General features: G+C 50.5%; 1 protein-coding gene across 3 annotated transcripts in view; it reads left to right on the top strand.

Moving 5' to 3' along the window:
- Positions 1-26,813, top strand: part of TASOR (transcription activation suppressor) — a 191,335-nt gene that overhangs the window by 24,151 nt on the left and 140,371 nt on the right. For all 3 annotated transcript variants that reach the window (XM_075321320.1, XM_075321319.1, XM_075321318.1), the window contains 4 exons: positions 8,189-8,220; positions 24,574-24,679; positions 25,115-25,218; positions 25,315-25,418. In XM_075321320.1, coding sequence (XP_075177435.1) covers positions 8,189-8,220; positions 24,574-24,679; positions 25,115-25,218; positions 25,315-25,418 — 346 coding nt within the window. The remainder of the gene's footprint in view (positions 1-8,188; positions 8,221-24,573; positions 24,680-25,114; positions 25,219-25,314; positions 25,419-26,813) is intronic.

Genomic DNA, 26,813 nt, shown 5'->3' with positions numbered 1-26,813 from the left:
GGCCTCGGTTCCACTTGCACTTCATCGGAAGCGATATGCTAATGACCCTCGGTTCAGGCTCTGCTGCAAGCGTCTGCAATCTTGCATCTTGCAATCAGATCCCAGCTGTGGAGAAGAAGAAAGCACTTTGTCCCTCTTCTCCCCGGCCTGTTTGTGCGTATACAGCCCTGCACGCGGATGACATCAGAGTGCAGTGCGATATTTCACACACAGCCATAGACTTGTATGGGTGCGTGTGAGCCAAGACTCGCTGCGATTGCTTTCTTATGCCGATTATGGTATGAGCAAGGAATCGCAGATGGACACTGCCTGGTTAACACTGGTGCATGTGCAATCCAATGTTTTATAGCATTGCACGGTGTTCATCGCAAGTGGAAGCAAGCCCCTTATAGCATTGCACTGTGTTAATTGCAAGTGGAAGCAAGCCCCTTACAGCAGCTTTAGGGATTTTGCTGCTGGCCTGAATTGTCAATCAAGAGGACCTGTACCACAGCAATTAGAAAGGCAGGAGGATGAGAAACTGCACTCCTAGTATAGGGCTGAAACCAACCTTTTAATCCCTAAACACACTATCACAGGCATGTGATAGTGTGTAAATATGGCTCAGAAACTAGCTATATGACGTAGCTGGCACCTTAACAAGTCTGAGGACTAGTCCTGGGTTGTTAAAGGGAACTTGTCAGGTGCAATATGCACCCAGAACCACAGTCAGTCCTTGGTGTATGTTTCTAATCCCTGCCTATTCACACTACTTCAATTTGAAGCCAGGACGCGTACACCCAGCTTCATAGTGGGCATGACCCAAACTCTGTCATGAGCACGGAACCGAAATCCCCTGTTGGACACAATGGTGGCGAAGAGGTGAGTGAGATCATCCTGTGACGCTGCGTATTCATTAACATATTAGCACGCCCACAGGGGTGTACTAACATGCTAATGGGGGCGACTGGCAAGGGAAGGAACGCCCAGGGGGCTACTGCCCTCGCTCATTAGCATACGGTAAAAGATGTTTAGAAATACTTTCTTCAGCGCTCTATTGGGAGACCCAGACAATTGGGTGTATAGCTACTGCCTCCGGAGGTCACACAAAGTATTACACTAAAAAGTGTAAGGCCCCTCCCCTTCTGGCTATACACCCCCCGTGGGATCACGGGCTTACTCAGTTTTAGCTTTGTGTGCGAAGGAGGTCATACATCCACGCATAGCTCCACATTGTATAGTCAGCAGTAGCTGCTGACTATCTCGGATGGAAGAAAAGAGGACACATATAGTGTCCCCAGCATGCTCCCTTCTCACCAGATGGTGTTGCAAGGTTGAGGTACCTATTGCTGGTACAGAGGCCGGAGCCCCACATGCTGTTTTCCTTCCACATCCCCTTGGAGGGCCCTGTGGAAGTGGGATCTGTCGGCCTCCAAGCCCGGAGGCCGGGCTCCATCCACAGACCCAGAAGAACCTGATGGATGTGGAGCACGAGTACTATCAGGGACAAGGCCCTGCATCGGTCAGGTACTCGGTGTCTCCGGCAAGCACAGCACGCTCCGGGCTTGCTGGGCGTTATAGTGCGCCGGGGACATTAGTGATGGGCTTATGTTGCTGCAGCCATGGCTGAGCGACGGGTCATGTTTAGGAACTTGCGCCGACCGCTCATACGGCGGCGGCGCTGATGTGACTTGTAGTGCGCCGGGGACTTGGCGCCGACCGCGCTTTTACGGCGGGGGCGCCTGTAACTTTAGTCCCCGGCTTCTGAGGCCTGGCACCGCTTCGTTCCCGCCCCCAGCCCTGCCAGTCAGAGGAGGGGCGGGACGCTGTACAGATCTCAGCGCAGGGAGCTGGAGTCTGCTTTGCATTCTCCAGCCCCCTCTCACTGAACACAGTGAGATGCCGGGTTCCCGCTCTTGGCTGGGGCTCGCCCACGGCCCGCCCCTCTGCACAGGACGTGGAAGAGAAGCCGGCAGCCATTATGGTTTCCACTCTGGGAGAACGGAACCAGGCACAGGTTTTTGAGCGACCTCATACTCGCGCTGGGCGGGCGATAGGCAGTACTGGTCCCACTAATACTGAAGTGGGCTTTTGAACTGTGTGCGGATATGCGATGCAGCACTGTACTGTCGCTATTCTGGGCATACTCTCCTAGATGGCTAGACAAGTGTTCAATGATTAGTCTGCAGTGTTTGTTGGCAGTTTTGGCAACAGCAAAGTGCCAAGGCACAAGCTTTCATTGCCGCTTCGTTTGCAGGTGCTGCAATTGGGTTTATTGTCATGCTATACATGCACTATATGTCGTTTTTCTTGGCTAATGCACCTAGTTAAACAGACAATAGCAGCAGTAAGGCAAGGCTGCCAAGGCACAGGCTCTCAATGCTGCTTGATTTGCTTGTACTGCAGTGTTTTTCTGTCATGCTTGTCTGCTATACATTTCCTGTATGTCGCTATCCTTGCCTCATGCTCCTAGTTAACTAGACAACAGCAGCAGTAGAGCAGTGGTGCCAAGGCACCAGCTTGCAAGGCTGCTGCATTTGCATGTGCTGGCAGTGTTTACTGTCATGTTTGTATGCGATACATTCACTGTATGTCGCTATCCTTGTCTCATACTCCTAGATATATAGACAATAGCAGCAGAAGGCCTAATGTGCTAAGCCACAAGTTTCAATGCTGCGTGTACTACATGTGCTGAAGTGTTTACTTGTACTTCAGGCTTGTATGCTATACATTCACTGTATGTCGCTATCCTTGTCTCATACTCCTAGATATATAGACAATAGCAGCAGAAGAGCTAATGTGCCAAGCCACAAGTTTTCAATGCTGCGGGTACTACAGGTGCTGAAGTGTTTACTTGTACTTCGTGCTTGAATGCTATACATTCACTGTATGTCGCTATCCTTGTCTCAAGCTCCTGGATAAATAGACAACAGCAGCAGAAGAGCTAATGTGCCAAGCCACAAGTTTTCAATGCTGCGTGTACTACATGAGCTGAAGTGTTTATTTGTACTTCATGCTTGTATGATTATTTACTGTACGGTCGCTATCCTAGGCTATGCACTTAGATAGCTAGACAACAACAGCAGAAAAAGAAAAGGCCAATGAGGACTTTATATGTTGCTTGTACTGCATGTAATACGAGTCTAGGACCCCAGTGCGGGCAATTGCTTGACCGGGGTTTTCGGCTATATGTGGTTAAAAGAACCACCTGTGCTTCCTGTCCAGAGACAGGGACGAAATTGCAGTTTTTTTCCGCTGTTATATTGGCTGTGACTATGGCTGACATCTTACAGTCTGGCAGCCCACGCAGACCTTGGGCAATATAGTTGCAATGCCCCTGGCCACCATGATTTGAGGAGCAGCTCAAGGCTCCAGGGTGGTTTTCACGCGTCCCAGGGGGCAGGCTCCGACACGGACGTCAGTTCAAGAGGGCCTAAGCAGGCTCGCTGGGAATAGCCCTCGACTCCATCAGTGAAAGAGTCAGCTTCACAGCAGGGGAGATCTCTTTTCTAATATCGCAAGCAATTGCGTACTCGTCTGGCCCTCTGATCCTAGAGATGCAGTCCAGAAACGCAACGCTTTTCACGATAAGCGTTCTCCGACCGTATTAATGAGGCACTCTCCTCCCTGATTGGACAAGCGCTAGCCCAGGTCCAAATGTGGATCTCCCGATCTCCAGGCTTACAGCTGGATCTATAGTTGTAGTGGTGGATGGGGCTTCACGTCAAAATGCCATTGACAGATAGATAGGTTCTGGCCGCAATCTGTCTATGAAGCTATCGGCAGGTCGGTTGCTCCGGCAGTCGCAGCCGTGAAGGCACTCCAAGCTATTTCAGATAGTGTTGCGCAGAGGGACGCTGTCACCGGTACATCTCGGTCTCAGCAGCGTCTGTAATCTCGCAATCGCCGCATGGCGAACCATGCTGTTAAGGCTGTCCGAGACTCTACGAGCCGGACGGCGGTGGCATCGGCCATCTCCGTATTTTTTACGCAGAGCCTAGTGGTTAACAGATTGGATCAGATGCTTCTTCCAACAAAGTGCTTAACCAGGTTGCCTTTATCTAGTGATAGTCTGTTGGTAAGGGTTGAATGAATTCATTCAACTGTCCAAAACGACTCAAAAGGCCCAGAAGGGCATAGATTCCTAGCAGGCTCAAGTACGCCCGGGGAAGGCAGCCGGAGGAATCGCTACCAAAGCGTTTTTTTCTCATAATTTTCAGCCTTCTCACTCCGCAACCGCGGGGAGCAGACTCCCCCGCTTTAGCGACATTTACCTACCACAGGTCAAAGGCCGGTGAGAGAGAGTCAGTTTGTCTCAAACTACCTCTCCGACCGAGCCGAGGCTCTTCTGCAGGCAGGACGAGTGGTAATCCCTGTTCCTCTTCAGGAACCAGTTACGCCTTTTGCTTCGACCTGGTCGTGGTGCCAAGATAGGACGGCTCCTTCCGTCCCGTTCTGGAATTTAAACTGCTTAACAAGCACGTGACAACCAGGCGGTTCCGGAGGGAATCACTCCGCTCCGTCATTGCCTCACTGTCTCAAAGAGTTTTTCCTAACATCCATAGACATTAGGATGCTTATCTCCACGTGCCGATTGCTCCAAGGCACCGGCGTTGGCTACGGGCATATTTCGTTTTGTAGCCCTACCCTTCGGCTGGCGACAGCCCCACGGGTTTTTCACCAAGTTCATGGCAGCAGTGGGAGCAGTCCCGCGCTCTTACGGTCACTCTGTGATCCCTTTCTTGGACAATCTACTTGTCAAGGCACTCTCTTTTAGAAGCATGCCAACACAACCTGAACATGGCGCTGGACCCTTCCCAGAGTTTCGGGGAGGTCTTTGACTTCTTCTAAGTTGAACCCAATCGCTGGCATATCTTGGCATAGAGTTTTCACACTCTCTCAGTGATAGTGAATTCCGCTGGACAAACAGCGTTCACTACAGACGAGGGTGCAGTCTCTCCTTCAAGGAGGCGCCTCATCCAGAGGCGAGCCTTTTCACGCAGTTTCATCTGCGTCCGCATCATTAGAAGATTCTTCGCTAAGGGGAAGGAAGTCGATGTTCCTACACAGTAACGTCCCCCTTTCACAGACGGTCAAAGACCGTCTTCAGAGGAGTCCACTCTTCAACTCAGTGGTCTAGAGCTCTGGGCAGTGTATCTTGCACTGCAAGCTTTCCTGCAGTGGCTGGAATGCAATCAGAACCGAATTCAGTCGGACTATCCACAGCGGTGGCGTACACATTCCGGACGTACAACACTAGGAAGCAAGTCTTCCTCAGTCGCGAGGACGTGGACGCAGGGGAATGGGACCTGCTCCCGTTTGGCTTCAAGAAATCGGTAGCCGCGGGATGAGGACGGACGTCGACATCATGGCGTCTCGGCAACTACAAGGTCTCGATTTTCATGGCGGGAGCTCTGGCGACAGGCGCCTTGGCTCAAGATTGGTCGCAGTTCCAGCTTCCGATTGCTGCCGCACTATTCTCGTCGCCCCAGACTGGCCGAGGAGGTTGTGGTACCGAGATCTGTGGCATCTCACCGTCAGTCGACTGTGAGCATTACGTCAGGGTCACAATGAGACGGGCTCGCCAGCCGCGGTTTGCCAAGATATTCCACAACTCGTGGAAGATATTCTTATCTTGGTGTTTTGCTCAGGGAGTGTATCCCTGGCCATCGGCTTTGCCTACTTTGCCTGCCCTCCTGCACTCTGGTCGGGAAAACGGTTGGTCGCTCGGCTCCCTTTAAGGGCAAGTCTCGGCACTATCCGTGTTGTTTCAGAAGCGTCTAGCACGTCTTCCTAAGGTGCGCACGTTGCTACAGGGAGTGTCATATTGTGCCCCCGTACGAGCGGCCGTTAGATCCATGGGATCTGAACGAGGTACTCGTTGCTCTCCAGAAGCCGCCTTTCGAGCCTCTGATGGGAGTTTCCCCTTTCTCGCCTGTCACAGAAAGTGGCTTTTCTAGGGCGATCACGTTTCTTCGGCGAGTGTATGAGCTGGCAGCTCTGTCATATCAGGCTCCCTTCCTGGTGTTTCACCAGGACTAGGTAGTGTTGCGCTCCATTCAGGAGTTTCTCCCTAAGGTAGTATCCGCGTTTCAGCTTAATCAGGATATATCATTACCTTCATTTTGTCCTCATCCGACTCACCGGTTTGAAACGGGTTTACATTTGTTAGATCTGGTCAGAGGACTCAGAATCTACTTTTCCCGCACGGCGCCTATGCGCCGATCTGATGCACTGTTTGTCCTTGTCGCTGGTACGCGCAAGGGATTGCAGGCGTCTAAAGCCAACATGGCTCGATGGCTCAAAGAACCAATTCTTGAAGCCTACCGTTCTGCTGAGCTTCCGGTTCCATCAGGGCTGAAGGCCCATTCAACCAGAGCCGTGGGTGTGTCCTGGGCATTACGCCACCAGGCTACGGCTCAACAGGTGTGCCAGGCAGCTACCTGGTCGAGTCTGCACATTTTCACCAAACATTATCAGGTGCATACCTATGCTTCGGCGGATGCCGGCCTAGGTAGAAGAGTACTGCAGGCGGCAGTGGCCTCCCCGTAGGGGAGCGCTGTCTTGCAGCCCTATCAAGAGGTATTTATTTACCCACCCAGGGACAGCTTTTGAACGTCCCAATTGTCTGGGTCTCCCAATAGAGCGCTGAAGAAGAAGGGAATTTTGTACTTACCGTAAATTCCTTTTCTTCTAGCTCTTATTGGGAGACCCAGCACCCGCCCTGTTGTCCTTCGGGATTCTTGGTTTGTTGCGGGTACACATGTTATTCATGTTGAACGGTTTGCAGTTCTCCGATGTTATTCGGAGTGAATTTGTTTAAACCAGTTATTGGCTTTCCTCCTTCTTGCTTTGGCACTAAAACTGAGTAAGCCCGTGATCCCACGGGGGGTGTATAGCCAGAAGGGGAGGGGCCTTACACTTTTTAGTGTAATACTTTGTGTGACCTCCGGAGGCAGTAGCTATACACCCAATTGTCTGGGTCTCCCAATAAGAGCTAGAAGAAAAGGAATTTACGGTAAGTACAAAATTCCCTTCTTCTAGAGATCTGTTCATCTATGCTAGTGTATACAGGGACGGATAGGCAGGGATTAGCAATATACACCCAGAACTGCCCGTGGTTCTCACTGCATATTGCACCTGACACGTTCCATTTAACACATCGCAAGCTGCAGAATAAAAAAAAAACCTTAATAAAACAGAAATCTTATATTGTAACTGCAAAAGCATTATTATAAATTGTGCATGTGTATATGCATAATAATATTCTGCATAAACTGAAAACTAAAACAAATGTTTGGGGCTTTTTATTGGCATTTGACACCACAACATTTCTTTTGAAGTCGTAGTAAAGTGAAAACATCCATATTACCAGTTATTTTGCAGTTCCATTTAAAAATAAAACAAAACCCCTGATATTTGGCATACACTGGACAGAAGAAATATTAATGATTAAATTGCTATGACTACATTTGTTGTGTCATGTACGGTGCCTATCGGCTGCATGGAGTAGGCTCGGGAGCGAAGTGTACATCATGCCCGGAGATGCCCTTTCCCTCTAACAAAAAACCCAAACCTATGTACTTTTCAAATACTGTAAATAAAAACATCAGATTGCCACACAAAAAATACCGTAAGCTCTTGCAAAGCTCCATTGAGAGAGAGAAGAATTTCAGAATCCAATTAAAATAACATCGTAAGAAAAAATGCAGATATTGGATGTGTTCACAATTTCACTACACTTGGAATTTCGTGGTGTGCCTCTTCATTGTTTACATCCTTCTTCAGCTGATTGGTGGATTTCCGGCACTTGGTGACCCCTCCAATCTATATAGAATGGGTATGAATATAAAACCCTTTAGGCAAGAGTCACACTTGCGTATGAGTCGGCAAGTCTCACATCAGCCTCACCTGACACAGGCCCACACTCCCAGACAGGAGCGGCTCAGCTACATAGAAATACGTGCAGCTGAAAAGCTCCAGTCCATAGAGTGTGCGGCCGCCCCGGGTGGTCCCGACGCGAGACTCGCCGAGTCATACTCAAGTGTGACTCTGGCCTTAAACTCAAACTTCACCACTATGGCCTTATTTACAGCTCCTCCCTGCTGCTGAGATCTCACAGAGAGGAGGTCTAAAACATCATTGTTTTTGCTGAGGCAAATTGCATATGTGAATAATTAATCTAACTTTTTTTTTTGTTTTTAAACAGGCCAGTGAACGTCAGTGTTGATCATAGTAATGGTATGTACGTGAAATGGAATTTAGGATGTGATTGTGAAATAAAGCCAATGCCATGTTACACTGTCTACAATAAGCATTAGTAAATCATATGTCAGGACGCCGATTATGAAAAGTCTGTCACGTGTGGGGCGCTGTTTGCGGATGTACTGGTGATCTTAGGGTGGGTGGCGTTTGGGTTTCTGGGGTGCAGCTGTCGGGTTGTGTTTTTCTCCTAGGGGGCTGCTAGCTTGTGGTCATGTGTTAGTTGCTGCACGTGGGTGCGCTGCTGTCACTCCCTTTTCAGCGGACTTTGCTTTGTTACACTGCTGGCTGGAGGTCAGGGTGCAGGGGAAGGCGAGGGGCGCTGTGTGTGGTGGGAAGGGGCTCGTACAAGCCGCCTCACTGCCTGTGGGCTGGCGGCTCTAATTGGACGTGGCTTGGATATCTTCCAGCGGCATGGCCATGCTTGGTTTGGATGCGGTTTACCTGCAGATTGCCTGTATTTTAAAGGCATTTTTGTGGGTGATGTGCTTCCTTTATTTATATAATTCTCATTATTTTGGGGAGCATGTCCTAGTTAGGAAAAATAAAAGACCTAATTTCTGGTGTGTCCCCATCCTATCTGCTGTGGTTTATATGCCCAAGTTGTAACACACAAGAAGTTAACTTTTAGGACTCCTCATACTGACCATGAGTGATTTATTAGTTAATCGAAACCTGTCATGTAGCAAAAACGCTGTTAGGCTATGTTCACACTAGAAAAATGATTTTTCTTAAGAAATTTCTTTAGAAATTTCTTAAGAGTGCACCTGTGTTAAAAAACGCACCAAAAACGCACCTGCGTTTTTGCCGCGTTTTCGGTGCGTTTTTGGTGCGTTTTTACCGCTGGTTGCTCCCTGCGTTATTGTGCCAATTATATATGGCAAAAGAAGGGAATTTTGTTACTTACCGTAAATTCCTTTTCTTCTAGCTCTTATTGGGAGACCCAGACGATTGAGACCCAGACGATTGGGGTATAGCTACTGCCCTCTGGAGGCCACACAAAGCACTACATCAAAAGTGCAAGGCCCCTCCCCCTCTGGCTATACCCCCCCCGTGATATCACGGGTTCTCCAGTTTTAGTGCCAAAGCAAGAAGGAGGAAGCCAATAACTGGTTTAAACAAATTAACTCCGAATAACGTCGGAGAACTGAAAAACCGTTCAACATGAACAACATGTGTACCCGCAAACAACAAAAAAACATCCCGAAGGACAACAGGGCGGGTGCTGGGTCTCCCAATAAGAGCTAGAAGAAAAGGAATTTACGGTAAGTAACAAAATTCCCTTCTTCTTCAGCGCTCTATTGGGAGACCCAGACGATTGGGACGTCCAAAAGCTGTCCCTGGGTGGGTAAAGAAATACCTCATGTTAGAGCTGCAAAACAGCCCTCCCCTACGGGGGTGTCACTGCCGCCTGCAGGACTCTACCTAAGCTGGCATCCGCCGAAGCATAGGTATGCACCTGATAATGCTTGGTGAAAGTGTGCAGACTGGACCAGGTAGCTGCCTGGCACACCTGTTGAGCCGAAGCCTGGTGTCGAAATGCCCAGGACGCACCCACGGCTCTGGTTGAGTGGGCTTTTAGCCCTGAAGGAACCGGAAGCCCCGCAGAACGGTAGGCCTCTAGAATTGGTTCTTTGATCCATCGAGCCAGGGTGGCTTTAGAAGCCTGCAACCCCTTGCGCGGACCAGCGACAAGGACAAAAAGTGCATCGGCACGGCGCATGGGCGCCGTGCGGGAAATGTAGATTCTGAGTGCTCTCACCAGATCTAGCAAACGTAAGTCCTTTTCATACCGGTGAACCGGATGAGGACAAAAGGAAGGCAAGGATATATCCTGATTAAGATGAAACGAGGATACGACCTTAGGGAGAAACTCCGGAATGGGGCGCAGCACTACCTTGTCCTGATGGAACACCAGGAAGGGAGCCTTGGATGACAGAGCTGCCAGCTCCGACACTCGCCGAAGCGATGTGATCGCAACAAGAAACGCCACTTTCTGTGACAGGCGAGAAAAGGAAACTTCCTTCAGAGGCTCGAAAGGCGGCTTCTGGAGAGCAACTAGTACCCTGTTCAGATCCCATGGATCTAACGGCCGCCTGTACGGGGGCACAATATGACAGACCCCCTGCAGGAACGTGCGCACCTTAGGAAGACGTGCTAGACGCTTCTGAAAAAACACGGATAGTGCCGAAACTTGCCCTTTAAGGGAGCTGAGCGACAAGCCCTTTTCTAACCCCGATTGCAGGAAGGAAAGAAACTTGGGCAATGCAAATGGCCAGGGAGACACTCCCTGAGCAGAGCACCAGGATAAGAAAATCTTCCACGTTCTGTGGTAGATCTTAGCCGAATTCGACTTTCTAGCTTGTCTCATTGTGGCAACGACTCCTTGAGATAATCCTGCCGATGCTAGGATCCAGGACTCAATGGCCACACAGTCAGGTTCAGGGCCGCAGAATTCTGATGGAAAAACGGCCCTTGGGACAGTAAGTCTGGTCGGTCTGGCAGTGACCACGGTCGACCGATCGTGAGATGCCACAGATCCGGATACCACGACCTCCTCGGCCAGTCTGGAGCGACGAGTATAATGCGGCTGCACTCGGATCTGATCTTGCGTAGCACTCTGGGCAAGAGCGCCAGAGGCGGAAACACGTATGGGAGCTGAAACTGCGACCAATCTTGAACCAAGGCGTCTGCCGCCAGAGCTCTTTGATCGCGCGACCTCGCCATGAATGCCGGGACCTTGTTGTTGTGCCGGGATGCCATTAGGTCGACGTCCGGCACTCCCCAGCGGCGACAGATTTCCTGAAACACGTCCGGGTGAAGGGACCATTCCCCTGCGTCCATGCCCTGGCGACTGAGGAAGTCTGCTTCCCAGTTTTCTACGCCTGGGATGTGAACCGCGGATATGGTGGATGCTGTGTCCTCCACCCACATTAGAATGCGCCGGACTTCTTGGAAGGCTTGCCGACTGCGCGTCCCTCCTTGGTGGTTGATGTATGCCACCGCTGTGGAGTTGTCCGATTGGATTCGGATCTGCTTCCCTTCCAGCCACTGTTGGAAGGCCAGTAGAGCAAGATACACTGCTCTGATCTCCAGAACATTGATCTGAAGGGTGGACTCCTGCGGAGTCCACGTCCCCTGAGCCCTGTGGTGGAGAAATACCGCTCCCCACCCTGACAGACTCGCATCTGTCGTGACTACTGCCCAGGATGGGGGCAGGAAGGATCTTCCCTGAGACAATGAGGTGGGAAGGAGCCACCATTGTAGGGAGTCCTTGGCCGTCTGGGAAAGCGAGACTTTTCTGTCCAGTGACGTTGACTTCCCGTCCCATTGGCGGAGAATGTCCCATTGAAGAGGGCGCAGATGAAATTGCGCAAAGGGAACTGCTTCCATGGCTGCCACCATCTTCCCTAGGAAATGCATGAGGCGCCGCAAGGGATGCAACTGGCCCTGCAGAAGAGATTGCACCCCTGTCTGTAGTGACCGCTGCTTGTTCAGCGGAAGCTTCACTATCGCTGCTAGAGTATGAAACTCCATGCCAAGATACGTTAGTGATTGAGTCGGTGATAGGATCGACTTTGGAAAGTTGATGATCCATCCGAAAGACTGTAGGGTCTCCAGCGTAGCATTCAGGCTGTGCTGACATGCCTCTTGAGAGGGAGCTTTGACCAATAAATCGTCTAGGTAAGGGATCACCGAGTGTCCCTGAGAGTGCAAGACTGCTACCACCGCCGCCATGACCTTGGTGAAGACCCGTGGGGCTGTCGCCAGACCAAATGGCAGAGCTACGAACTGAAAATGGTCGTCTTCTATCACAAAACGTAGAAAACGTTGATGTTCTGTAGCAATTGGCACGTGGAGATAGGCATCTTTGATGTCTATTGAGGCAAGGAAGTCTCCTCTGGACATTGAGGCAATGACAGAACGCAGGGTTTCCATCCGGAACTTCCTGGCGTGCACATGTTTGTTGAGCCGTTTTAGGTCCAGAACAGGACGGAACGAGCCGTCCTTTTTTGGAACCACAAAGAGATTGGAGTAAAACCCTTGCCCTTGTTCCTGAGGAGGGACTGGGATCACCACTCCTTCCGCTCTTAGGGAGTCCACCGCCTGCAGCAGAGCATCTGCTCGGTCTGGATGTGGGGAGGTTCTGAAGAACCGAGCTGGAGGACGAGAATTGAACTCGATTCTGTACCCGCGAGACAAAATGTCCGTCACCCACCGGTCTTTGACCTGTGACATCCAAATGCCGGAAAAGCGGGAGAGCCTGCCCCCGACCGGCGATGCGGAGGGAGAGGGCTGGAAGTCATGAGGTAGCCGCTTTGGAAGCGGTACCTCCATTTGCTTTCTTGGGGCGCGTGTGAGCCCGCCACGAATCTGAGTTTCTTTGCGTCCTCTGAGTCCCTTTGTACGAGGTAAATGGTGTCTTGCCCGAACCTCGAAAGGACTGAAACCTCTGCTGCCACTTTTTCTGCTGAGGTTTGGTTGTTCTGGGCTGGGGTAAAGAGGAGTCTTTACCCTTGGACTGCTTAATGATATCAGCCAATGGCTCGCCAAACAGTCTATCTCTAGATAAAGGCAAACTGGTTAAACATTTTTTGGAACCAGCATCTGCTTTCCAGTCCTTTAACCACAAGGCTCTGCGCAAAACTACCGAATTGGCGGACGCCATTGAGGTGCGACTGGTAGATTCTAGGACCGCATTGATAGCGTAAGACGCAAACGCCGACATCTGCGTGGTAAGATGCGCCACTTGCGGCACTGCTGGATGTATGATAGCATCCACTTTTGCTAAGCCAGCTGAAATAGCCTGGAGTGCCCATACGGCTGCGAATGCCGGAGCAAACGACGCGCCGATAGCTTCATAGACAGATTTTAACCAAAGGTCCATCTGTCTGTCATTGGCATCTTTAAGTGAAGCGCCATCCTCCACTGCAACTATGGACCTAGCTGCGAGTTTGGAAATCGGGGGGTCTACCTTTGGACACTGTGTCCAGCGCTTGACCACCTCAGGGGGGAAAGGGAAACGCGTATCTTTAGATCGTTTAGAGAAACGCCTTTCTGGGTGAGCGTCGTGCTTCTGGATTGATTCTCTGAAGTCAGAGTGATCCAAGAAAGCACTCAATTTACGCTTGGGATAAAGGAAACGAAACTTCTCCTGCTCTGCCGCTGCCTCTTCTGCTGAAGGGGCTGGGGGAGAAATATCCAACAGCCTATTGATGGCTGAGATAAGGTCGTTTACCATGGCGTCCCCATCAGGGGTATCCAGGTTGAGAGGGGTTCCAGGAATGGATTCCTGATCACTCTCATCAGACACATCACCGGGAGACTGATTGCGCTGAGACCCTGAGCAATGTGATGACGTCGAGGGTCTTTCCCAGCGAGCTCGCTTAGGGTGGCTGGGGCTATCATCTGAGTCATAATCCTCGGCCTGTGAAGCCGGGGACCCCCCTGTGGGCTGGATTAATTCCAAGTGAGGGGGACCTGAGGACAGAGGCCTCGCCGTGCCCAAAGACTGAGCCCCATGCATAGATTGCAAGGTTTCAAGGATTTTTGCCATAGACAGAGACATATTATCAGCAAAAACTGCAAAGTCTGTCCCTGTCACCGGGGCAGAACTTACAAGCGTCTCAGCCTGGGTCACTACCTCTCCTGACTCCGGCTGGCGAAGCAGCACCGGGTCGGAGCATTGCACACAATGGGAGCCTGCTGGTAGATCAGCCCCACATGCAGCACACGCAGTACACACAGCCCTGGCCTTGGCAGCCTTGCGTTTTGAGGATGGCATGTTGCTGCTTCCACAGAGTGATCTGGGAGAGCAGCCAGAAGCGACCTCACAGTGCAAGAAAAACAATATCTATATATCTGTACACAGTACACCAATACACTGTGAGGCACTAGAGGGACCAGCACAGAAAAATCGCTTACCGCCCGCTTAAAAAGCGGGTGTGTGGTCGCCAGATAGCCCCTAGTCCAGGTCTCCCAGAGCCTTGCGTCCTTCCTCCAGCCAGACTGCATGTAATGGCTGCCGGCGTCCTGAGAGGAAGGGGGGCGGGCCCTGGGCGTTCCTGGCTAAGAGCGGGAAGCCTGCTTCCCTCTGTGCCTAGTGTGAGGGCTGGAGCATGTAAATCAGGCTCCAGCCCTCGTCGCTGCTAGCGAACAGCGTCTCTCCCCTACCCTGAATGACAGGGTGGGGGCGGGAACGAATCGGAGCTGCCGGCGTCCTAGGCCCAAAAAGCCGGGGACTCAATTTATAACCGCCGCCGCCGTAAAAGCGCGGACGGCGGATCCCCGGCGCACCACAAGTCACAGCAGCGCCGCCCGGTCCAGAGGGGGTCGGCGCTGCGTTCCCATACACAAAAAATCCCCCAGTAATCTGTAGGGACACTAACTCCAACGTTGCGGTCCCCGGCGCACTACAACACCCAGCCAGCCCGGAGTGTGTCTGTGCCTGCCGGGGACACAGAGTACCTGTATGATGCAGGGCCTGTCCCTGATCGTACTCCTGCTCCGTCTCCATCAGGTTCTAATGGGTCTGTGGATGGAGCCCGGCGTCAGAGCTGAGAGGCCGGCAGGATCCCACTTCCACAGAGCCCTACAAGGGGATGTGGAAGGAAAACAGCATGTCAGGCTCCAGCCCTGTACCAGCAATAGGTACCTCAACCTTACAACACCATCCAGGGGTGAGAAGGGAGCATGCTGGGGACACTATATGTGTCCTCTTTTCTTCCATCCGAAATAGTCAGCAGCTACTGCTGACTAAAATCTGTGGAGCTATGCATGGAATGTCTGACCTCCTTCGCACACAAAGCTAAAACTGGAGAACCCGTGATATCACGGGGGGGGGTATAGCCAGAGGGGGAGGGGCCTTGCACTTTTGATGTAGTGCTTTGTGTGGCCTCCAGAGGGCAGTAGCTATACCCCAATCGTCTGGGTCTCAATCGTCTGGGTCTCCCAATAGAGCGCTGAAGAAAACGCAGTTAGCTGCAGAAAAGAAGTGACATGCTCATTCTTTTTCTTAAGAAAATCTACTGAAAGAATTTTCTTAAGAAAAAAACGCAGTGGGTGCACAGCTAATTTTTTTTGCCATAGGTTTTGCTGGGGAATGTCTGCAGAAAGGTTACAAGAATTTCTCAAGAAATTTCTGCAGCAAAAACGGACCAAAAACGCAGGTGAAAAACGCAGTGTGTGAACATAGCCTTAGACGCATTCTAAAGTTGGGCAAAGCCCATCTTCTGGGAGGAAATGAACTCAAACGCTTTTTTGGGGGACACCGGAACCAAGGGTAAAATATGCTACCACCTGGTGGCTGACACTAGGAATACATCTTTAAAAAAACAAGACAAAAACCTCCTCCCCATTAGAGCACACTTGGCAGCCAACACCCGGTTATGCAGTTTAGCTTGGTGTCATTTGGAGGCAGGCATGGCTGCGAGTCTCAGACCGGTGTTAGCCTTTGGTTAGGAGCTAAAAGTCTTTTTCAGCTTAATGAGGAGATTGTTCTCTATCCTTTGGGTACTTTTGCGTCTCCTCTCCCAGAGGGGCTCTTACACAATGTGATGTGTTCAGAGCTATGAAGCTGTACCTGTCTCACAGCTCTATTCGGATTTTCGGTTCCCTTGTGGGTGATCCTGGTTTGCTCTAGCAGAAGTCGGAACACCTCCGGAAGGTTTCCCAGCCAGGACAAAAGCCTCCTGGGTCATACGCCTCCAGGCTCCTGTTTTTCTATTTCTTCTGGGTACCTACTTTGTCTTCTGTCCACATCTTTGCTGAGCTCTTACTTTTGCATCTAGAGATGCAAGCCTTAGCAGAAGGATACTAAAAGCAGCAGTTTGAGTAGTAACATGAGGGATTGCTATTCTTCCTTCTGCAGTATTTAGAATAGTTTTCTTCGGCGCTCCATTGGGAGACCCAGACGATTGGGTGTATAGCACTGCCTCCGGAGGCCACACAAAGCAATTACACTAAAAAGTAAGGCCCCTCCCCTTCTGGCTATACACCCCCAGTGGGATCACTGGCTCACCAGTTTTCTGCTTTGTGCGAAGGAGGTCAGACATCCACGCATAGCTCCACTGTTTGTAGTCAGCAGTAGCTGCTGGCTATATCGGATGGAAGAAAAGAGGGCCCATATGGGGCCCCCAGCATGCTCCCTTCTCACCCGCGGTGGTGCTTGTAAGGTTGAGGTACCTATTGCTGGTACAGAGGCTGGAGCCCACATGCTGTTTTCCTTCCACATCCCCTGGAGGGCTCTGTGGAAGTGGGATCTTGCCGGCCCCCAAGCCCTGAGGCCGGGCTCCATCCACAGACCCAGAGAACCTGCTGGATTTGGAGCGGGAGTGCCGTTCAGGGACAAGGCCCTGCAACTTTCAGGTACTCTGTGTCCCCGGCAGGCACGGACACTCTCAAGGCTTGCTGAGCGTTATAGTGCGCCGGGGACAGTAGCGCTGTGCGCTGGGGTTAGGTCACTGCAGCTTTGCTGAGTGACGTTACATGTTGGAAACTACTGCGCCGACCGCTCCTGGAGCGGCGGCGCAGCTGCGACTTGTGGTGCGCCGGGGACTTTGCGCCGACCGCGCTTTTACGGCGGCGGCGCTTCTAACTTTAGCCCCCGGCTTCTGCGGCCTAGCGCCGCTTCGTTCCCGCCCCCACCCTGTCAATCAGGGTAGGGGAGAGACGCTGCTCAATTGGCAGCGCCGAGGGCTGGAGCTTTATTTACATGCTCCAGCCCTCTCACTAGGCACAGTGGGAAGCAGGCTTCCCGCTCTTCGTCTGTATACGCCCAGGGCCCGCCCCCCCTCTCCACAAGGACGCCGGCAGCCATTACACATGCAGTCTGGCTGGGGAAAGGCAGCAGGCTCTGGGAGACCCAGACTAAAGGGATTTCGGCGACCACACACCCGCTCCTAAGCGGGCGGTAAGCAGCACTTTAGTGCTGGCCCCACTAGTGCCTCAGTGTTATATATATATATATATAGTTGCACTGTAAGGTCGCTTCTTGGCTGGACACCCTGTACTGCTCTGAGGAGGCAGCAACATGTCATCCGCAAAACGCAAGGGTGCCAAGGCACAGGCTGTGTACACTGTTTGTACTGCATGTGGGGCTGATCTACCGGCAGGCTCCAATGACTCACATTGTGTGCAATGTTCAGTCCCAGTGGCACTTCGTCAGCCAGAGCCTATGGTGGTAGTGGCCCAGGCAGAGACGCCTGTGAACCCTGCCCCGGTGACGGGGACAGACTTTGCAGTTTTTGCTGATAAAATGTCTGTGACTATGACAAAAATCCTGGAGACCTTGCAGTCCAGGCCAGTTACTCAGACCATGGACACTGCTGTGTCTATGCTCTCCGGTCCCCCTCAGTTGGAACTAATCCGTACTTCAAGGGGGTCTCAAGCATCACAGGCTGAAGTCTCTGACTCAGATGACAGTCCCAGGCAGCCTAAGCGAGCTCGCTGGGAAAGACCCTCCACGTCATCACACTGCTCAGGGTCTCAGCGAGAAGAGTCTCTCTGTGATGAGACTGAGGACGGTGATCAGGATTCTAATCCTGAGGCCCCTCTCAATCTGGATGCCCCTGATGGTGACGCCATGGTTAATGACCTTATATCGGCAATTAATAGACTGTTGGATATTTCTCCCCCAGCCCCTTCTGCAGAGGAGGCAGCTGCACAGCAGGAGAAGTTCCATTTCCTGTATCCCAAGCGTAAATTAAGTGCTTTTTTGGACCACTCTGACTTCAGAGAATCGATCCAGAAACACGACGCTCATCCAGACAAGCGTTTCTCTAAACGTTCTAAGGATACCCGTTATCCTTTTCCCTCTGAGGTGGCCAAACGCTGGACCCAGTGTCCAAAGGTGGATCCCCCAATTTCCAAGCTTGCGGCTAGATCCATAGTCGCAGTAGAGGATGGCGCTTCACTTAAAGATGCCAACGACAGACAGATGGACCTTTGGTTGAAATCTGTCTATGAAGCTATCGGCGAGTCGTTTGCTCCAGCATTCGCGGCCGTGTGGGCACTCCAAGCTATTTCAGCTGGTTTAGCACAGGTGGATGCTATCCTACATCCAGCAGTACCGCAGGTGGCGTCCCTAACTTCGCAAATGTCTGCGTTTGCGACCTATGCTATCAATGCTGTCCTAGAATCTACGAGCCGTACCGCTATGGCGTCCGCCAATTCTGTGGTTTTGCGCAGAGCCTTGTGGTTAAAGGACTGGAAAGCAGATGCTGGTTCCAAAAAATGCTTAACCAGCTTGCCATTATCTAGAGACAGACTGTTTGGTGAGCCATTGGCTGAAATCATAAAACAGTCCAAGGGTAAGGACTCTTCCTTACCACAGCCCAGAGCAAGTAAACCTCAACAGAAAAAGTGGCAGTCGAGGTTTCGGTCCTTTCGAGGCTCGGGCAAGGCCCAATTCTCCTCGTCCAAAAGGACTCAGAAAGAACAAGGGAGCTCAGATTCCTGGCGGGCTCACTCACGCCCCAGGAAAGCAAATGGAGGAACCGCTTCCAAAGCGGCTACCTCATGACTTTCGGCCTCCTCCCTCCGCATCCTCGGTCGGTGGCAGGCTCTCCCGCTTTTGCGACATTTGGCTGTCACAGGTCAAAGACCGGTGGCTAACAGACATTTTGTCTCGTGGGTACAGAATCGAGTTCAGTTCTCGGCCTCCACTTCGGTTCTTCAGAACCTCCCCACACCCCAACCGAGCAGATGCCCTGCTGCAGGCGGTGGACTCTCTAAGAGCAGAAGGAGTCGTGATCCCTGTCCCCCCTCAGGAACGGGGGCGAGGATTTTACTCCAATCTCTTTGTGGTTCCAAAAAAGGACGGCTCCTTCCGTCCTGTTCTGGACCTAAAACTGCTCAACAAGCATGTGAACGCCAGGCGGTTCTGGATGGAATCCCTCCGCTCAGTCATTGCCTCAATGTCTCAAGGAGATTTCCTAGCATCAATAGACATCAAAGATGCTTATCTCCACGTGCCGATTGCTACAGAGCACCAACGCTTTCTACGCTTCGTGATAGGAGACGACCATCTTCAGTTCGTAGCTCTGCCATTTGGTCTGGCGACAGCCCCTCGGGTGTTCACCAAGATCATGGCGGCAGTGGTAGCAGTCTTGCACTCTCACGGACACTCTGTGATCCCCTACTTGGACGATCTACTGGTCAAGGCACCCTCTCAAGAGGCATGCCAACTCAGCCTGAATGTTGCACTGGAGACTCTCCAGGCGTTCGGGTGGATCATCAACTTCCCAAAGTCAAATCTGTCACCGACCCAATCACTAACGTATCTTGGCATGGAGTTTCATACTCTCTCAGCGATAGTGAAGCTTCCGCTGGACAAGCAGCGGTCTCTACAGACTGGGGTGCAGGCTCTCCTTCAAAGTCAGTCGCACTCCTTAAGACCCCTCATGCACTTCCTCGGGAAGATGGTGGCGGCAATAGAGGCGGTTCCGTTTGCGCAGTTTCATCTGCGTCCACTTCAATGGGACATTCTCCGCCAATGGGACGGGAAGTCAACATCCCTGGACAGGAAAGTCTCCCTTTCCCAGACGGCCAAGGACTCTCTGCAGTGGTGGCTCCTTTCCACCTCATTATCACAGGGAAGATCCTTCCTACCACCGTCCTGGGCGGTGGTCACGACAGACGCGAGTCTGTCAGGGTGGGGAGCAGTGTTTCTCCACCACAGGGCTCAGGGTACGTGGACTCAGCAGGAGTCCACCCTTCAGATCAATGTTCTGGAAATCAGAGCAGTGTATCTTGCCCTACTGGCCTTCCAACAGTGGCTGGAAGGGAAGCAGATCCGAATTCAATCGGACAACTCCACAGCGGTGGCATACATCAATCACCAAGGGGGGACACGCAGTCGGCAAGCCTTCCAGGAAGTCCGGCGGATTATGCTGTGGGTGGAAGCCACGGCCTCCACCATATCCGCGGTTCACATCCCCGGCGTAGAAAACTGGGAGGCAGACTTCCTCAGTCGCCAGGGCATGGACGCAGGGGAATGGTCCCTTCACCCGGACGTGTTTCAGGAAATCTGTCGCCGATGGGGAAGGCCGGACGTCGACCTAATGGCGTCCCGGCACAACAACAAGGTCCCAACCTTCATGGCACGGTCTCGCGATCAAAGAGCTCTAGCAGCAGACGCCCTAGTGCAAGATTGGTCGCAGTTCCGGCTCCCTTATGTGTTTCCACCTCTGGCACTCTTGCCCAGAGTGCTACGCAAGATCAGATCCGACTGCAGCCGCGTCATACTCGTCGCTCCAGACTGGCCGAGGAGGGCGTGGTATCCGGATCTGTGGCATCTCACGGTCGGCCATCCGTGGGCACTACCAGACCTACCAGACTTACTGTCCCAAGGGCCTTTTTTCCATCGGAATTCTGCGGCCCTGAACCTGACTGTGTGGCCATTGAGTCCTGGATCCTAGCGTCTTCAGGCTTATCCCAAGGGGTCGTTGCCACCATGAGACAGGCTAGGAAGCCCACGTCTGCTAAGATCTACCACAGAACGTGGAGGATATTCTTATCCTGGTGCTCTGCTCAGGGAGTGTCTCCCTGGCCATTTGCATTGCCTACCTTTCTTTCTTTCCTGCAATCTGGGTTAGAAAAAGGTTTGTCGCTCGGCTCCCTTAAAGGACAAGTCTCGGCGCTATCCGTCTTTTTTCAGAAGCGTCTAGCACGACTTTCTAAGGTGCGCACGTTCCTACAGGGGGTTTGCCATATCGTTCCCCCGTACAAACGGCCGTTAGATCCATGGGATCTGAACAGGGTACTAGTTGCCCTCCAGAAGCCGCCCTTCGAGCCTCTGAGGGAGGTTTCACTTTCTAGACTATCACAGAAAGTGGCCTTTCTGGTAGCGATCACATCTCTTCGGAGAGTGTCTGAGCTGGCAGCGCGGTCTTCCAAGGCTCCCTTCCTGGTCTTCCACCAGGACAAGGTAGTGCTGCGCCCCATTCAGGAGTTTCTCCCGAAGGTGGTATCCTCTTTTCATCTTAATCAGGATATCTCTTTGCCTTCGTTTTGTCCTCATGCAGTTCATCGGTATGAGAAGGATTTACATTTGTTAGATCTGGTGAGAGCACTCAGAATCTACATTTCCCGCACGGCGCCCCTGCGCCGTTCGGATGCACTCTTTGTCCTTGTCGCTGGTAAGCGCAAAGGCTCGCAGGCTTCTAAGGCTACCCTGGCTCGATGGATCAAAGAACCAATTCTTGAAGCCTACCGTTCTGCTGGGCTTCCGGTTCCATCAGGGCTGAAGGCCCATTCTACCAGAGCCGTGGGTGCGTCCTGGGCATTGCGACACCAGGCTACGGCTCAACAGGTGTGCCAGGCAGCTACCTGGTCGAGTCTGCACACTTTCACCAAACATTATCAGGTGCATACCTATGCTTCGGCGGACGCCAGCCTAGGTAGAAGAGTCCTGCAGGTGGCAGTCGCCTCCCCGTAGGGGAGGGCTGTCTTCGCAGCTCTAACATGAGGTATTTCTTTACCCACCCAGGGACAGCTTTTGGACGTCCCAATCGTCTGGGTCTCCCAATGGAGCGCCGAAGAAGGGAATTTTGTTACTTACCGTAAATTCCTTTTCTTCTAGCTCCTATTGGGAGACCCAGCACCCGCCCTGTTGTCCTTCGGGACTTTTGGTTGTTTTTCGGGTACACATGTTGTTCATGTTGAACGGTTTTCAGTTCTCCGACGTTACTTCGGAGTGAATTTGTTTAAACCAGTTATTGGCTTTCCTCCTTCTTGCTTTTGCACTAAAACTGGTGAGCCAGTGATCCCACTGGGGGTGTATAGCCAGAAGGGGAGGGGCCTTACACTTTTTAGTGTAATTGCTTTGTGTGGCCTCCGGAGGCAGTGCTATACACCCAATCGTCTGGGTCTCCCAATAGGAGCTAGAAGAAAAGGAATTTACGGTAAGTAACAAAATTCCCTTCTTTCCACCCCAAGGACAGCATTAGGACGTCCCATGCTTCCGTTGTCCCCCAATGAAGCGACCGAGACATAAAGATTTTTGGTACGAACGCTCATAGGGCACACAGCACTCTCCCATGTTGGGGGGGTTCTTTGTTTTGCTCCTTCTACTGCTTTTGCACAAACTGACAGCGGGTTTTCACCTTTTCCTTTTCTTTCATCATCCCCCATGTTAAACCCGTGGTTCCTTTGTCCTCAATGAAGGCTATGACAAATCAATTTTACAATGTGTACCAAAAATCTTTTAGTCCTCCCCGGCTGCTTCTGGCCTTCGGTCTAGAGGCGTAGCCAGCGAGACTTCAGTCACCTTTCATTACATAGTGAGTGGTGGCTCATGCATAGAGTGATCCGGATAGTCTGAAGTGCGGTGACCCCGCTCAGAGGACCAGAGTGGTGCCGACAACTGGAGACATCAATTGTTTCTGTATTTAGTTGGTGCATAAAATATATTATTTGCTGTGCTTATTGAACGTCTGACTTGGCAAAAAAAAAAATCTATCAGACATTTGTGGTATATCCTATGGTTTTGCATTGGTGTCCTTGGTGAGCATACTGATTTTAATGGAAGCTACTGGAGAATATGAAAAATGTATACTGTTTACAATGTAAATCATGTACAGGCAGTCCCCAACTTAGGGGTACTTCTCACATAGCGAGATCGCTGCTGAGTCACGCTTTTTGTGACGCAGCAGTGACCTCATTAGCGATCTCGCTGTGTGTGACACTGAGCAGCGATCTGGCCCCTGCTGTGAGATCGCTGCTCGTTACACACAGGCCTGGTTCGTTTTTTTTATTGTTGCTCTCCCGCTGATAAGCACACATCGCTGTGTGTGACAGCGAGAGAGCGACGAAATGAAGCGAGCAGGGAGCAGGAGCCGGCATCTGGCAGCTGCGGTAAGCTGTAACCAGGGTAAACATCGGGTAACCAAGGTGGTTACCCAATATTTACCTTCGTTACCAGCCTCCGCAGCTCTCACGCTGCCAGTGCCGGCTCCCTGCTCTCTGCACATGTAGCTGCAGTACACATCGGGTTAATTAATCCGATGTGTACTGTAGATAGGAGAGCAGGGAGCCAGCGCTAAGCAGTGTGCGCAGCTCCCTGCTCTCTGTAGCGACGTCATGATCGCTGCTGCGTCGCTGTGTTTGACAGCTAAGCAGCGATCATAACAGCGACTTACAAGGTCGCTGTTGCGTCACAGAAAATGGTGACGTAACGGCGACGTCGCTGTCGCTATGTGTGAACCCAGCCTTAGACATGTAATATACATATGACAGTTACAAGCATAAGATGTAAAAAAAACAATACCTCATCACTAACTTCTCTGGCTGCCTGCTGTCCGGTCCTTTTTTCTTTCTGCCGCCACATGCTGCATCTCTGGTCTCTTCGCTGTTTTCCAGCCGCGTATCGGGATCAGAGTTTCCTGTGAGATATTAGCGGAGCAGCGCACGTCTTGGTGTTGCAATCTTACAACATGCAGTCACCTCTGAGGCCTAGATAAGGCTGGAACACTTAGCCTATGATGTACATGCTTCTAGTTCGTAACCTAGGGTTTGCATGTATTGGCTATTTTAATGTTATGATTACTTGGATGTACTACAGTGGAACCTCGGTTAACGAGTAACCCAGTTAGCGAGTATTTCGCTTAACGAGCAAAAGCTTGCTGTAAATTTGTAACTCAGTTTACGACCAAGCTTTGCCGTACAAGCAGAATACTCACCGCACACACTTCCCCCGTTCCATACATCCACCACGCTCTAAGTCCGCAGTCCGCAGAAACACACACAAACATGTACGCACACACACATATTTGCTCTCCTTACCTTCCGTTCCCTCGCCAGCCTCATGGTTCTTGTGATTCGCCGCTACAGGATGTGTATCGGTAACCATCGCGACAAGGGAGGAACGTCTGCTGTCAGCCGCTACTCAAAGGCAGCACGCTGACCAATCAGAGGCAAGCGGCTCCTGCCTTTGACGTCAGCGCTCTGGCAGCGGAAGCGCTGGCATCGGTCACGATGGTTACCCGATACACATCCTGTACTGGCAAACTACAAGAACCAGGAGGCCGGCGATGGAACAGAAGGTATGGTGTGTGTGTGTGTGTGTGTGTGTGTGTGTGTGTGTGTGTGTGATGGTACAATAGGGGACCAGGATGGGACATATTAACAGGTTGTGGAATGAATTGTCTGCATTGCAATTATTTCTTATGGGAAATCTTGCTTTGCTAGACGACTAACTTGGTTAACAAGCGCACACCCAGAATGGATTGTTCTTGTTAACCAAGGTTCCACTGTATATGTATTTGCTTAACTCTATACAGTAGTTGATTTACAATACCAAAATTGAGCATAATTATTTGTTTCATTTTGTAGATCGTAGCAGTTTCATTTTATGGAGAGGGCAACTTTTGAGTAAAGGAAAACTTCTATGCATTGCCTCTCTGAAGTCTACAAGCGGCCCTTTTATCCCCTATAAACTGTGAGTGCCCTAATTGTTCTATGTTTGCTTGGTAGGCTATGTGCGCACGCTGCATCTTTGTGGTGACCATAAAAACGCACCCGCGGTAAAAACTCATCCAAAAAAAGCATGCCTTTTTATGATGCGTTTTTGTCCAATACGTTTTTGAGTTAAAATCTATGCCTAAAAGGGCTCAAAAAACGCTGGCAAAAAACCCCCACAAAGAACTGACATGCAGCATTTTTGTGGCACGACAAAGATGCAGCCAAAAAAAACCAACAAAAACTGCAACGTACGCACAGTAAAAATGAAATCTCATAAATTTTGCTGGGGCAGGAAATTCATGCAGTTTTGGGACCAAAACTGCACCTGAAAAACGCAGCAATAAAACACCGTGTGCGTGAGCTTGTTCAGTTTTCCTGCTATACAATAAATGTAACACATTTCATACCTTAGGCCTGATAAGCTTGACCTGGACATTGTTATGCGCCTGGAGCAGATTAAAAGAAGAATTCCCCCATTGCTGTTCTCTAAGGAAACCCACAGCAGGTGTAAGGAAGGTAAACATGGGGATATTACTTCTTAGAATGTGGTACAAAATGCAACTCGTGTCTTTTTTTTTTTAATTTTCTTTTTTTTTTTTATTTAATTTTCAGTTTTTAAAGGTGGCATATATAGTCGTCTCTATGAAGTGTCCAACAAAACCAAGACCGGAAAAGAATTGCAGAATTTATTACAAAAATTGGAAAAAGAAAAATTGGTAAGATTTTGTTTAGTGTTAATGTGAACCTGTCGTCACTTTTGTAAAAGCTTCCTGCCTGTTGATAGAGGGTAATCTATAGGTTAATACAGTGTTTAACCCCTTAACGACCGCGGGCCGTAAAATTACGTCCTAAATGACATAATCTTACTGCCCGCGGTCCTCCGGCGGCAGCATGCCGCGATCGGCACACATCTCAGCTGATTTTCACAGCTGAGATGTGTGCCTGCTAGGCACGAGCAGAATCGTTATCTGCTCGTGCCGATTAACCCCTTATATGGCGCTGTCAATACATGACAGCGCCATTATAAGCGCGATCGCGGTAAAGTTTTACTTACCGCCGAAACCGGAAGTCACGTGACGCGATCACGTGACTCCCGATAGTTGTCATGGTAGCACAGGGTCATGTGATGACTCCTGTACTACACATGAATTGGTTTCACTTTCGCTGTGCCCGGGGCACAGCAAAAGAGAAAGACAGCGTATCTGCTGTTTACAGCCTTCCAGCTGTGATCAGCAGATACTGCAGAGCGATCGGAATGCTGATCGCAATAGCCCCCTAGGGGGACTAGTAAAATAAAAAAAAAAGTAAAAAAATAAGTTTTAAAAAATTAAAAAAAAACAAAAAAACCTAAAAGTTCAAATCACCCCCCATTCGCCCCATTGAAAATTAAAGGGTTAAAAAAATAAAAAATATACACACATTTGGTATTGCCGCGTTCAGAAACGCCCGATCTATCAAAATATAAAATCAATTAATCTGATCAGTAAACGGCGTAGCGGCAAAAAAATTCCAAACGCCAAAACGACGTTTTTTTGTCGCCACAACTTTTGCGCAAAATGCAATAAGAGGCGATCAAAACGTAGCATCTGCGCAAAAATGGTACCGTTAAAAACGTCAGCTCGAGACGCAAAAAATAAGCCGTCATTGAGCCTAAGATCCCGAAAAATGAGAACGCTACGGGTCACGGAATATGGCGTAAAACGTGCGCCACTTTTTTCGGACAAACTTCCGATTTTTTTTTTTTAACCCCTTATATAAAAGTAAACCTATACATGTTTGGTGTCTACGAACTCGCACTGACCTGAGGCATCACACCCACACATCAGTTTTACCATATAGTGAACACAGTGAATAAAATATCTCAAAAACCATAGTGCTATCGCACTTTTTTTGCAATTTTTCAGCATTTGGAATTTTTTTGCCATTTTCTAGTACACAATATGGTAAAACTGATGGTTTCATTTAAAAGTACAGCTCGTTCCGCAAAAAATGAGCCCTCACATGACCATATTGACTGAAAAATAAAAAAGTTACGTCTCTCAGAAAAAGAATGGCGAAAAAAAAAAACGGAAAGCGAAAAATCGGCCGGTCGTGAAAGGGTTAAACTCTTG

Source organism: Anomaloglossus baeobatrachus, chromosome 8 (genome assembly GCF_048569485.1).
Source record: "Anomaloglossus baeobatrachus isolate aAnoBae1 chromosome 8, aAnoBae1.hap1, whole genome shotgun sequence".
In the NCBI taxonomy this organism is placed as follows: domain Eukaryota; kingdom Metazoa; phylum Chordata; class Amphibia; order Anura; family Aromobatidae; genus Anomaloglossus; species Anomaloglossus baeobatrachus.
Note: the sequence above shows the minus strand (reverse complement) of the source record. Positions and strands in the feature narration are given on the sequence as shown.